The sequence below is a fragment of the Neophocaena asiaeorientalis genome, unplaced genomic scaffold (assembly GCF_003031525.2).
Source record: "Neophocaena asiaeorientalis asiaeorientalis breed wild unplaced genomic scaffold, Neophocaena_asiaeorientalis_V1.1 scaffold515, whole genome shotgun sequence".
In the NCBI taxonomy this organism is placed as follows: Eukaryota; Metazoa; Chordata; class Mammalia; order Artiodactyla; family Phocoenidae; genus Neophocaena; species Neophocaena asiaeorientalis.
The window spans coordinates 2,465,726-2,480,425 of NW_020175829.1; the positions used below are offsets into that span (position 1 = coordinate 2,465,726).

At 41.4% G+C, this 14,700-nt stretch overlaps 1 protein-coding gene across 1 annotated transcript in view; it reads left to right on the top strand.

The window, feature by feature from the left end:
• ANKDD1B (ankyrin repeat and death domain containing 1B) overlaps positions 1-14,700 on the top strand; it is a 54,286-nt gene that overhangs the window by 11,069 nt on the left and 28,517 nt on the right. Inside the window, 3 exon segments of the mRNA XM_024732801.1 lie at positions 3,764-3,772; positions 8,538-8,640; positions 8,739-8,843. Of these exon segments, the coding sequence (XP_024588569.1) occupies positions 3,764-3,772; positions 8,538-8,640; positions 8,739-8,843 (217 nt within the window).

Here is a 14,700-nt window from a genome sequence, read left to right on the forward strand (position 1 = left end):
AACCAGTTAGGCTGGAGAGACCCAACATCATGTTTATCATCTCCAGCTGCAAAAGTAGGTGATAACCTTGGCTTTTAGTTAATCCAATGGATGATAGTTCTTGATTCTTAGTTAATCCAATGGGCCATGTTTTTTAAAGTTAAACTATTCAAAAAATTCTTAAAGAGCTATTCTGTTTTTTCCCTGGACTGACTCTTTGGAGAGTAAGACTCAGCATTGCTTTACCTTCATGTCTCACAGGGTTAGGTTTAGTATGTGCTTGGTAAATCATTGGAAGATGAATAAATGAAATCAGTTCAAACCAATTGGTCATCTTATTGGTTATCTTATTGGTTTTGTCGGCACTCATAGACATGGCCTAGACTTCATAATGATGAGAGTTTCTCTTTGTTTCACCAGAGGGACACATCCCTCTCTGTCTAATTATTGCTCTAGTATTGGTAGGCAAGTGGATTGATAAACAACAGAATCAGAATGAAGAAAAACCCCTTTTAAAAAATTGGCACTGCAGGGCTTCCCTGGTGGCTCAGTGGTTAAGAATCTGCCTGCCAATGCAAGGGACACAGGTTCGAGCCCTGGGCCGGGAAGATCCCACATGCCGCAGAGCAACTAAGCCATGCACCACAACTACTGAGCCTGAGCTCTAGAGCTAGAGCCCGCAAGCCACAACTACTGAGCCCACGTGCCACAAGTACTGAAGCCTGTGCATCTAGAGTCTGTGCTCCGCAACAAGAGAAGCCATGATAATGAGAAGCCTGCGCACCACAATGAAGAGTAGCCCCTGCTCACTGCAACTAGAGAAAGCCCGCGCACAGCAACGAAGACCCAACACAGCCAAAAATATAAATAAATAAATAAATAAATATTTTTTAAAAACTTTAAAAAAATTGGCACTGCAAGCACTCCAACTTAATGAGTGTAATAAGTTGTATTACAGTTATAATACTTAAGGAACATGTTGTTTAGGTCTGAAAATTATCATTTGATTATCTTTTAATGTTCTTTAGCCTGCGAAAGATGTTTTGGTAATAGACATGATTGCCAAGAGTCTAGTTTTATTTTAACATTGAAACCCAGATACAATAACTTTTTATTTTACTTTAATTTTTAAATTAACATGCTGTTCATTAACTTTCTTCTTGGCATACAGCTTTATGAATTTTAACACATGTATAAATTCATGTAACCACTATCACAATCAAAATACAGAACAGTTGCATCAGCCAGAAAAATCCCGTATGCTGCCTCTTTGTAGTCAAAACCTCTTTGTAGTCAAACCCTCCCCTACCCTGGCAACCACTGATCTTTTCTCCATCTCTATAATTTTGCCTTTTTGAGAGTGCCATATAAATGATACCATATAGTATGTAACCTTTTGACACTGGCTTTTTTCACTCAGCAAAATTTCTCTGAGGTTCATGTGTTGCATGTATCAATAATTCCTCCCTTTTTATTGCTGAATAGTATTCCAGTGTATAGATATACCACAGTTTATTATATCCATTCACCAGTTGAAGGACATTAGAGTTGCTTCCAGTTTTTGACTATAACAAGTAAAGCTGCTGTAAACATTCGTGTACAGGTATTTGTGTAAGCATAAGTTTTCATTTCTCTAATGTAAATACCTAGAGAAGTGAGATTACTGGGGCATATAGTGAACTATATACAAGAAGCCACTAGACTTTCTTAGAGGGGCTGCACCATTTTCATTCCCACCAGCAATGTACTAGGTTTCCATTTGTTCCACATCCTCATCAGCACTTGGTATTGTTATTTTTCTCCCTTAATTTTAGCCATTCTAATAGGTTTGTATTGGCATCTCATTGTGGTTTCATTTGCATTTCTTTAATAGCTAATTGTTATTAAATCATATTTTCTTGTGTTATTTACCATTTATATATCTTCTTTGGTGATATGTCTGTTCAAATCTTTTGAACATTAAAAAAAATTGATTATGTTGGTTTTTTTACATTAATTTTATTTGATCTTTGCAACAACCCTGTGTGCTTGGTACTATTTTTTTAAAAATATTTATTTAATTATTTATTTATTTTTGGCTGAGGCGGGTCTCAGTTGCGGCGCGCGGGCTCTTTGTTGCAGCGTGCGGGCTTCTCTCTAGTTGTGGCACGTGGGATCCAGAGTGTGAGGTCTCTCTAGTTGTGGCGCACGGGTTCCATAGCATGTGGGCTCTGTAGTTGCAGCAGGCAGACTCCCTCGTTGTGGCACACAGGCTCAGTAGTTACAGTGTGCAGGCTTAGTTGCCCCATGGCATGTGGGATCTTAGTTCCCCCACCAAGGATCGAACCCGTGTCCCCTGCATTGGAAGGCAGATTCTTAACCACTAGACCACCAGGGAAGTCCCTGTTTTAATTGTTGAGTTTTGAGAGTTCATTATATATTCTGGATCCAAGTCCTTTGTTAGATATGTGATTTGCAAATATTTTTTCACCCTCTGCAGCTTATCCTTTTAGTGTTTTTCATAGAGCAGAAGTTTTTAATTTTGATGAAATTCAATTCACTTGTATTTAAAAAATGAATCTAGCTATTGGTATTATATCTAAGAATGATTTGCCTAACTTAAGGTTATGAAGATTTCTCATATTTTTCTTCAAAAACTTTTATAGCCTTGTGTTTTACATTTAGATTTATCGTCCGTTTTGAGTTAATTTAAGTATAAAGTTATTAGGAATCTGGTATATGGATGACCAATTTCTTCAACACCATTTGACACCAATGTCACCAGTTTTTAACACTTTTGCAGTGCTGTTTGGACCTGTGCACTATCCATGAGCCAGTCTGAGACCTGGGCAGTGGTCTACCCGATAGTTCAGTTCCCCAAGCTTTTGTCACACTGTTTAGGGTCAGGAACATGTACAGGTCCGGGGGGGAGGCCAGTAGTACATACACAACTTTATGGGGTTGCTTTCTTGAACTCCCACCTCTCCAAAATCATCTCCCCTACATCCTCCACCTGCAGGGCCCTTCTCCACCTTTTCCTGGTCTTCTGACTAGAAAGCCAAGGGTGTAGTATCCCAGCTCTGCTGTGTACTTCCCACAATTATGTCTGCCTCTGGGACTAAGAGAGGAAAAAAAAAACCCGTTTCCCCCCTCCCCCACCCGCATCCTCCTCTTCTGACCACAGTTCCTCAGGTCAGAGAGAAGGATTCCCTCTGTCACTGCTTGCCCAGTCACTGCTCCTACCCCTTCTACTGTGGGGTTGCAACTTTGGGAGTGAGGCTTGCCTGGGGCGGAACCAGAAGAGAAAACAAAACAAAATTAGGATTTCCCCCACCTTCTCCGCCCTGTAGGGGCCCCCTTCCGCTTCTTAGACCAGAATGGGAAGCTCCTCTTGGAGCTGTTTCTGTCCGGGCCAGTGATTTGTACTGCTTTGAGTCCCAGCTGGAAGGTATGGAAGAGAAAACAAAAAGATCAGGAAACCCTGATTGTTTGTATTTTGAGTTCTGGTTTTCTTCCCCAATCTACCTGCTGTCATTTACTCCTCAGAGTCCTCAAATAGCTGTTCAAACGTCTGTCCAGAGATTTTAGTAGCATTTGTTGGGAGAGACAGAGTGGAGTGTACTTATACCATCTTAAACAGGACCATAACCCTAAACCTTTGACGTACTATGAAAGTGGAGAGAATTGTACAGTAAACACTGGTGTATCCATTGCCCAGGTTCAATAGCATCTTTTCTTTTAAACAGCATGTCTGAGGATTGCCATGTGTCTAATGTATTAAACACACTACTCGTTTATGTCAGAGTGTAAGTCAGTTGTACCCAAAATGTTGGAGAGAGGTTTTACCACTTTGTTCTCTCTGAGGTTTTTCCGAACATATATTTGTATTACCCTGTATTTGAAGCATGACTCTGTCTAGCATCAGCCTCTTGTAACTTTGCCTTGGGGCACTGAAATGCTGTCAGGAGGGAAATAGCATCATTCCTGATGTACCTCTGTACTCTGCCTTGAAAGATTCATTAAGTTAAGTATTTCTGTAACTAAATCAATTATTCACAGTGGCATTAGAGCATAACTAATAAAATGCTTTTTATAATTCAAGCAATGCCATGTTTGGCCAGACCTGGCAGCTTCTTTATCTGAGTGATGAGCCCTCAGTTTGACTTAGCAGTTCTGTCTTTTGAGTTCTAACACCTATTTGCAAAGAGCCAACAATGGCACCCCTTCACCATCAATATTTATTCAGTGTCTGTTGTGGGTGAGTATCAATGCCAACTACTGGGGATTCAACTAGATATAAGTCCTTGCTACTCAAAGTAGGTCCTGGGACCAGAAGCACTGGTATCACCAGGGAGCTTGTTAGAAATGCAGAATCTTGGGCCCCACCCCAGACCTCATGAGTCAGAATCTGCAGTTTAACAAGATCCCCAGGTGATTGTTTCAGGAAGCACTGGCATAGATACAGTCCCTGCTTTGAGGAACCTACACTCTGTTGGGGAGCAAGGACTGAGACTGTAACAGGTAAGTTGCGTGCTGAGGATCAAATGTATAGCCCAGAGGCTGAGGACTCCAGGTTCAAAGTGGGCAGCATCCACAAATCTGGGGAAGAGGCAGACGAGGTAAATGGAGGCTCTTACTCCAGATGTGAAGAAAGGATCCCAGGTGGAGTGCAGGTGGTGCCCAGAGGATAATGCAAGCATCTACTCTCAGAGCTGCTTACTCTGAGTGCAAGTGTTCCCCGGGGAAGTTATTGACCTTCTTGCCTGTCATCAGACTGGTCATGAGAACAGGTTGTCAGTGTCTGTGGGCATTTTACACTTTACAGAGCATCAGGTACTGACTACGAATGTAATCTGTGACTCATGCTCATAAACTTCTCAGGCATGTCAGTTTCTTATCAGAAGACTTACTTTACATCTGTGAGGAGTGATTCTTTGCCTCTGAGGAACGATGGCTCCATTTGGAATTTATGGTTTCAGAGACTCAAGTTGTTTGCCTCTTGAATTCCTTGCTTTTGGATTTTATGATGGGTGTTTGAAATCCTTAAGTGTTGGCTGCTTTAAAATTAGGAATGACCTCTTAGGGAAAAGTAGAGCTATCAAAATATGATTTATCATCTATCCCAAATATTTCTGGCCTCTTTTCTGACCATATGTGAAGCTAGATTTATGGTTACTGGGTGTGAAACATTGATTTATAGGGAAGGCTAAATTAAGGGGTAAAATTTCTTGAAAAACCTCAACTAGTTATTGTACATCATTGTTCCTTGGGAAAAAGTGCAGAAATTGGTAAGCGTTTTCTTCACTCTAGACTTTAATAGACTGCCTCACTGTGTAGTGTGACAGCTGAAAGGTAAATATTATAGGGTATGTACATTTAGAGAAGGGTTTCTCCACAGTGGCACTATTGACCTGTTGGTCAGGTGATTTTTTGTTGTGGTGGAGGTTGGGGGGGTTATAGGATGTTTGCAGCATCTCTGGTCTCTACCCACTAAATGCCAATATCTCCCCTAGGTCACAACAACCAAAAGTGTCTCCAGAAATCTCCAAATGACCCCTGGGGGCAAAATTGCCTCCAGTGAAGAACCACACAGATTTAGAGTTACATCTCCATAATCTGGGACTTGCTTTTTTACTTCTCCATACCCAAACTATACTGACAATAAGAGAAAACATTAATGCAATTTCTGGGGACAGCCAAAGTAACTGCCAAAAGGCTTATACACTTTAAAATGGAAGTCCCCCACAGACCCTCATTCCTTGTTTATTTATTTATATGCTATACATTTAGCACATTGGTCTCCAGGATTACAAATACAGTTAATTATGAGAGGCAAATAAGATGTGCTGAGAAGGCTTACTTTTTGGAAGGCATCTATACAGAGGTTATGGATGATTTTTTTTTTTGGAGGTCCAGTACCATATTTATGGTGATTAAATACCTAACCATTTAACATGTACAATTGTACTATTGTTTTTATTAGGGTCTGTCTTAGCTTGGGCTGCTGTAACAAATATACCATAGGCTGGGTGGCTTCCACAACAAATGTTTATTTCTCACAGATCTGGAAACTGGAGAGTCCAAGATTAAGACGACATCACTGCCAGCATCTTGTGAAAGCTGCTTCTGGTTTTATCCACTCTCAGTGGAGAGCGGCAAGAGGAAGCAAGCTCTCTGTGTCTGTTTATAAGAGCACTAATCCCATTCATGAGGGTTCCACCCTCCTGACCTAATTATCTTCCAAAGGCATGACTTTCAAATACCATCACATTGGGGATTAGGCTTCAACATATGAATTATCAAGGGACACAGACATTCAGTCCATAGCAGGGTCCTATCTTTTTAAAAAGGTGTCAATGACAGAGTTTTTGAGTGTTGAGCCCCTGCCCCATTTCCCCTATAAACCCTGTGGGTTTTGCTGCTGTTGTTGTTTGTTTTCATTTTAAAAGAGATTTATTTAAAATTTTTTTCAGCTTTATTGAGGTATGGTTCAAATAAAACTGTGATACATTTAAAGTGTACCTGGTGATGATTCAGTGTGTGTATACTTTGTGAAAGGATTCCTCCCATCTAGTTAATTAACACACTCATCACCTCATTTCTTTTTTTGATGAGAACATTTAATTTCTACTCTCTTAGCAAATTTCAATTATATAAAAGTGTTATTAACTATAATCACCATGTGGTACATTAGATCCTCAGACCTTATTCGTAGTTAATGGATGATTTTTTGACAAGGATAAAAGGAAACAGAAAAGCAGACACATGAACTTACAATTAAGGATCCTGAGGCTAAGAGTTAACTAAGTTGACCAAGATTATAGCATTTGAAAGTGGTAGAGCCAGAGTTTGAGGTCAGTTTCATTTGAGTCTACAGATCATGCTCATAATGTCTGCTCTATATACTTCTTTAACTTGGGACCTAGGGCGCAGGTCTCAATTTTCCTCAGGATACAGCCCTCCAATCCCTCCTCCCTGAGACAAGTGTTAACTGCTGGCTGTTTCCTTTCACACTTCTCTTCCTGTTCATTTGGTGTACAAGTCTAAGTAACCCCAGCATCACTGCAGGTCACTAGGTCTTGAGCGAAATCTCTCCTTCAGCCTCTTTTATGCATGTGTGATTTTACTGAGAGAGTATATTTTAAATAATTTATGCATAAATAGAATTCTTTTTATAACTTCAGTCTCTTGTTTCTTCTTTTTTGTGTAGTTTCCTCTTCTCCAGTAACTACATTTAACGATGTAGGATCTGTGTGTTTATTTCTGTACTTTTCCTCATGCTCATATCCACATTGGGGTTTTTTGGTTTTTTTTTAAATTAATTAATTAATTAATTAATGGCTGTGTTGGCTCTTTGTTGCTGCGAGCGGGCTTTCTCCAGTTGCAACGAGTGGGGACCACCCCTCGTTGCAGTGCACGGGCTTCTCATTGCAGTGGCTTCTTCCATTGCAGAACACGGGCTCCAGGCGCGCGGGCTTCAGTAGTTATGGCTCACGGGCTTCAGTAGTTGTGGTTCGCGGGCTCCAGAGCGCAGGCCCAGTAGTTGTGGCACACGGGCCTAGGTGCTCCACAGCATGTGGGATCTTCCCAGACCAGGGCCTGAACCCATGTCCCCTGCATTGGCAGGCGGATTCCCAACCACTGCACCACCAAGAAGTCCCCATATCCACATTGTTATCTATCTATCCACTTGCCCACTTATAATAGATGTAGATACATACATATACACATATGAGTTTTTGGTCATAGCTTGTTTTATAAAAAATGGGATCGTATTATATTTTCTCTGCATCTTATTTTCCACATTTAACAACTACCTAATGGAAGTCTCTCCATGTCAATTGTTATAGCCCTAATTAATTATTTTTAATGCCTACATCATGTGGTATGACTGTTCCCTGATTTGTTCATTGTTCCAATACTGATGGACATTTACCTTGCACTCAGTTTTAAGGGTTGCAATTAATAACCTTATTTATATGACATTAGGTCCTAAAACTTATTTTCATGGGATAGAGTCCCAGGAGTGGGATTGCTGGTTGTATTTAAAATTTTAATAGATATTGCCAGATTGCTTAAACTATAATGGTTTCATTTCTACTAATACCTTAAGAGAGCACATTTTTGGGTCCATTTTTCAATGGGTTTAATTGCCTTACTCTGTTGATTTGTAAGAGTACTTCATGTATTACAGAAAATAACCATTTATCTTTATTAAGATACATTTTTTAAAAATCTATCATTTGTTTATTGTCTTTGTTTATCATCTTGTTCCTTTTATAACTTTTGAATTAAAACACTATACATTATAGTCTAGATTTTCTTCTAATATATTTATTGTGTGCTTTTTTTGTATGTATGATATGATATAGGATTTAATTTTATCTTTTCCCAGATGAAGAACTACTTGTGCCTATACCACTTGTTAAATATATTCATTGTCCCCGTAGAATTCAAACATCACCTTTGCTGTATATTAAACTGTCATTTCTTAATTTTCAACAGTTAGGTATTAACCTAGCTTTTGTTGGCTGAGACAGTGTGGTGGCTCACCCAAGTGACAGATTCCTTTTCTGGAGGAAGCATGGCTTGACAGTAATTCACCTTGCATCCTGGTCTGGAAGCCTTGAGATCATGCTCATGCTGGTTAGAGCTGGAGCAGACCAGAGAGCCAAGAATCAGGTAGGTATGTGGATCACACCTGGACAGAAGCCCTCTCCTCTCAGTGCAGGAGGAGAAGATTGCAGTGTAATTGTCTCCCCTACCCTGGCTCTCTTTAGGATGGAATGAATGCCCTCCACTTTGGGGCTCAGAGCAACAACATGGGCATTGTGGAGTAGCTCATTCAAGATCTGCACCTGACGGACTTGGACCAGCCTGATGATGTGTGTTTGCTGTCGGGTGGACATGTCTCAAATACACACCCACTAAATTCTGCTTTCTTCCTGCCCTTGCAGAAACTGCCAAAGCAGCCAGCACAGACAGACCTGACCCTGTAGCTGGATCCTGTCTCTGCCTGGCAGACCACAGAGCAGATGGAAATTGTTGTGCCAGTGGTGGCCCTAGCACCTGCATGTGCGGAGGGCAGGAGGTATTGAGGAAGCTGCCTCTACTCCCTCATCCTGGCCAGGGGTGGACAGTATCCACCCTGTTTGGGTGCCTGCATTTTACTCGATTATGCCTGGTCTTTTGGGAATGTATTTGACCCAAGGCTGTGCTGTAATGAGCCGTGGAATATAGTGCAATTTTACCATATCCATCTATATTTTTTTCCTTTCATAAGAAGTGATATAGTAACAGCTACCACTTATGGAGTATTCGTTAGTGTGCTTGGCCCAGAGGAATGCTGTGTCCACACATTATTTCAGCGAGAGGTCTAGGGCCTGGCACATATGGATGCTTAACAAATCATTGCTGGATGAACGAATTATACTGTTAATCCCCACAGTAATCCTATAAAGAAAAAATATTTTACTTATTTTCAAAGGAAGTCTTATTTTTACTGATATTTGAGGAAGTCGAGGCCCAGAGAGGCTAGGTACCTGGTCTGAGGGCTCCAAACTGAGAAGTGACAGAGCCAGGGTTTGAATTCCGGTTTGGTTGATTCTAGTCACCGTGCTGCACCGCCTCCCTTCTCAGAGGTCAGTGGGCATTGCCCATGTGCTAGGGACTGTCTTTTCCCTGGAATATCTCCTTCTAGGCTTTTTTCATAGGATAATATCTTCTGTGGGATTGGCATTTGAAGTTTGAATGGAACCTCCTTTTCACTGTGCCTCTAGAACTTTACTCTCCATTAAAGTCTCTCTAGAAGTTAATCAGTAATATTTGCTTTGTTTCACCTCTTTTAAAAAACCTTCACATTTTTTTCTGACCTCAATCTTAAAAATAATAACAACAAAAGCCATTTCTTCAAGGGAAGTCTATAAATTTATTTTACTTCTTCTGAATATGACTGAGCAACTATACCTTTACAGATTGGAGGCAGACAGACTTGGGCTGAGGCCTGGGCATATATTAACTATGTGGCTTTAGCAAGTTCTCCAACTGCTGAAATCCTCAGTATCTCCCTCTGTGCAATGGGAATAATAAAACCTACTTCATGGTAGCACCAAGGCATGATGGGGTGGGGGGTGGATGTCTTGACCTCCATGTCATTTTTTATCAGCAATACCTCCATTCTTTGATAGAAATGATTTTGATGCTTCCTCAATCTTATATACAAATACCTATGCCAGTGAGCAAAATGGCAAGCCATTCTACCACCCCTTTCCAATCAGACGCCACCTCTAAGCCATTCCTATGTAGTAATATATCAGAGTAGCCACTGTTGGAATGCTTAAATGAGTTAATGACTATAAAGCACTTAGCAGAGAACCTGGTACTTGGTAAGTGCTCACTAAATGTTAGTTATTATAACAATTATTATAGGGTAAAATGCTATCTAATTTCCTCAAACTGATAACCGTAATCAAACAGCATTTAAGTCAGGATGAGGAAGTCAGACATTCCAGCTTGATCCAGGCTAACTAGGAGTGTGGCCTATGAGTGAATTCCATTCAATTCAATTCAGCAGATGTATGTTCAGGACCTGGTTTTTTGTTTGTTTGTTTGTTTTAATAAAAGGTATTTTTAACTGAAGTACAGTTGATTTACAGTGTTGTGTTTGGTTTCTGCTGTAAAGCAAAGTGATTCAGTTATACATATATATACATTATTTTTTTATTTTTTTATTGAAGTATAGTTGATTTACAATGTGTCGATTACTGCTGTACAGCCAAGTGGTTCAGTTATATATATTACATTTGTATAATATATATATTCTTTTTTATATTCTTTTATCTCAGGATATTGAATATAGTTCCCTGTGCTATACAGTAGGACCTTTTTGTTTATCAGGACCTGTTTTTGTGGTACGCGGGCCTCTCAGTGTTGTGGCCTCTCCGGTTGCGGAGCACAGGCTCCGGACACGCAGGCTCAGCGGCCGTGGCTCACAGGCCCAGCTGCTCCGTGGCACGTGGGATCCTCCCGGACCGGGGCACGAACCCGTGTCCCCTGCATCGGCAGGCGGACTCCTAACCACTGCGCCACCAGGGAAGTCCCTTAGGACCTGTTTTGTGTGAGAACAGGACTGTCTTCCGTTTCACTGGGCTCTGGATGCTTTCACGGGAGACGGCTGTGTGTGGGGAGGATCAGGCAAGCTGAAGGGGCGCAAAGACCAAAGCAGTTTGTGGGGAACCTTCCCCACTTCTAGAGCTTCTGCTGGCCATTATCTCTTCGGCAGGCTCTGGGCTTGTCCTGTTCCACTCCTCTTCCTCCAGCTCTGACTGTTTGTTGGGGAAAAGGCTGAAGAGTCCTGGTAGCGGACTGTGCAGAGCCAGGTAGATGTGAAGCTAAGAGGACCTAAAATTAAGATTGGTGGAGAGACATATGAGGAATGAGCAAATAATGAGTTCACTGGGTCACCTAGGGAGAGAAGAATCTCTGAGTCCAATTTTAGTCCTAAAGAAACCTGGATTAATCCAATAAAAACACAAAGTCTGTCCTTTTTCTGAGATCTGTGAGTGAGGTCAAGGATACTGGCAAAAGCCAGTAGGATCAGGAGCTCAGGGTCAATTAATTCAGCATTGGGTTTTCCATCTGTATTTGCTTAAAGATACTGTGGAGCTCATGAAATGCACTGTATAGAAAAGACTGCTCTGCCTTCACAGCGGGCCTTCTTCCCTAGTTTCTTATCCACAGAAAGTGATGGAGAGCCTTTATACCTGCCCAGTGTTAGTAATCCTTCTCATTAGCCTACAGGGAACTCCAAAAGCTAACAAGGAAAGCCTTATAGGGAGGAGGTCTTTATTAACAAAATGGATTTAACTGGGCCTGGAAGAGATTGGGTGAGATGGGAGAGATGGAGGACACTGGAGTATACTGAAGTTTCTCCCAACTCCGTAGCTCTAGAGATCATGTGGCCTCTCCAGGGGAGAGAGATTAGAGCAGCCAGGAGAAGTCATAGGTGAAGCAGTCTAGATATTTAGAATCTACATGTAAACTCCCACCTAGTGATCAAAAATAAATACTCAGACTAAAATGTTTGGAGAGGAAGGGACACAGAAGGGAATGGCCTCAGAGGCCACTCATGTAACTGTTGAATGTTTATAAAGTTTGGTGGTATGACATTAGGTTGGTTTCAGCTGCATACATCGGGGAACTTCCACTGGTTTAAAGGAACCTCTATATGCAGTCTCTAGAGGTCCAAATGCAAAGAAGCATCCTTTTTTTGGAGGACTGGGGATAATAGTCATGAAGGGATTTGAGAAGACAGTTTCCTATGTGGACCTGAGGCCCACATCTAACAGCCTTGGATTTCATCCAACCTATTGACTCCCATCTGGGGAGAACTGACCCAGCAGCTCCCCTTCACACCAGTTCCATGGCTTCATATGCAACACACTGCTCTTTCAGCACTTTTTACTCATGGCAATGTTCTCGTCCTCTCTCAAATCTCTAGTTATTCAAGGCCCTGCTGCTTTTCCCCTTCAACTAGGGTTCTGCTGTGGATTCCTGATCGCAGGGTGAAGGGAAATGTCTTGGGTGTGTAGACATGCCCAGGAGGCACCGGGGGGCTTCATGCTGGATTCCACTGGCCTCCTCTCCTCAGAGGCTCTCCAGGGCACCCTCTCTGGGATCCCTGTGGGAAGGGATGGCCAGGTTGGACTTAAGGTGCACATTTAATGGCTGTTTGTGAAACATTTACTGAACTTGGTACCTTGTCAAATAACCCTGGCAGTAAACTTAAAAATGAAAAATAATTTCTAATGAATAATTGCAACTCCTCAGGCTTATTCACGTGCAAACAATTTAAATGCATTGAATTAAGACGTATTAGGTTAAATGCACATTAAGTTATAAAGGAAAAAGGAACAGGAATTCTGGACCCTCTTATTTTTGTTAATTAAGAAAGGGATTCAGGATCCCTTCCTGAGCTGGGAAGTTGTTGTGGTTTGTGTGGAGCTTGAAGCTTGAGGCCCTGACACCAGGCTCCATAGTCCTCCAGGCTGGAAAATCTCCCTGCCTTCCAAGTGAGGGCAGTCTCAGTTCTCCGAGGCTGCACTGGATAGAGGCCCACTTGAGTGTAATTTAAAAGGGTTGGGTGGTTAAAAAAGTGAAATAAGACATAAGAAACTATATATATTTTTAAAACCCACATTTTTGAAATTCTTGTTATTTTGCCTAATAACTTATACTAGAGATGGGAGAAAAGATTTGTATCTCATTTTACTGTCACCTCATCTTTCTTCATGCTACCTTTTGATATGTTTGTAAGATAGAGACTACTTTAAATGTTCTTATTTTGTGTAATTTGGCTTTCACTTTTTTTCTTGATGATAACATTTTTTAAAGGGCATACAAAGTTTAAAGTAATAGCTGTTTTCTTGGTGAGGAAAAATGTTTTGTTTTTGATAACCTCCCATTTCTTACCAGACTAGGCTTTCTTTGTGGATGGGTCCTTTGTCACTCTGTATAGGCATGCAGAAATGCAAGACTTTGTAGCAACCAAGGATAAAAGGCCATTTTAAAGTTGAACAGACTCCTGATACTTCCAGTAGTGTGTGTCCCCAGATGGCTAAATATGTATTAGTTAGAATTCTTTTTGTTATGAGTGACAGAAATCCAGTTTAATCTAGAATAAACGTTAAAGGTAGTTTATTAACTCCTAACTAAAGAGTTTGAGGGTGTATCTGGCTGGCTTCAGGCATGGCTGGGTCCAGCTCTTTTTTTCCCTCCCAACTCTTGGCTGTCTCTGTTGGCATTATTGATAGGTTTACTGTCCACATGGTGGGAAAGATGGCTACTAGCAGCCTCAAGTTTTATATATGAAAGCTCACAGGTGACTCTGGCCTGTGGCTTGGCACGTGACCATCCTGAACCAAACACTCTGACCAAGGGGTAGATGGTAGAAGAGGCAGGAGCCATAATGAACGGCTCCACAAAGGTGGGGCACAGGGGCTGTTCTCCAGTGGAAAAGATGGGGACAGGAAACAGGTCACCAGTGCTCTTTCCTGCCGTTCCAGGGCATTAGCAACCTTTAAAGGCTGTCTCCCCCCATTTCATGTCACCTGCTCCCCAGCCACAAACACACACTCACACTGAGTTCTGTACTCCCACAGATCGCCAGCTTAGGTCCTGCATTTCATTACGGTCACTCGTATGTGTGTTTGTCTTCCCTAACAGACTCTGAGCTTCTTAACATCGGGGTGCCATATTTTTTATCTTGGCCACTCTTGCTTAGCACAGTATCTGACATATACGTAGATGCTTAATAATTGTTCAGTAAACAAGTGACTGATTTATAAGGATATGTGACTAAATGTTTTCATCTAGTATATCATCAGTGTTTCCCATCCTCCTTTTTGTGATTTGTTTATATGGACCTTTATCTGTTGTCAGTATTAGCAGATATTTGTATAAGCCAGACACAGTAATTTTGTCTCTGTCATTTCCCAAGAGCTGTTCATGGCTCAAGACTAGATCTTGATCTTCAGTTAGGGGTCTAATCTCACAAGCAGCAAACGGAGGCCCCAAGCAGTTTGTCTCTTCCCTTTGCCCTTCCTTAGTGATTCAATGAGAACCATCGATGATGAGTCAGGATTTCAAACTCTGAAGGGCTGGGGATGTAGGTCTAATTGACCACATATCTGGCTCAAGAATGTAAATGAGGTGAATTTTTGGTGCCAGTTTGTTTCTCCGGCC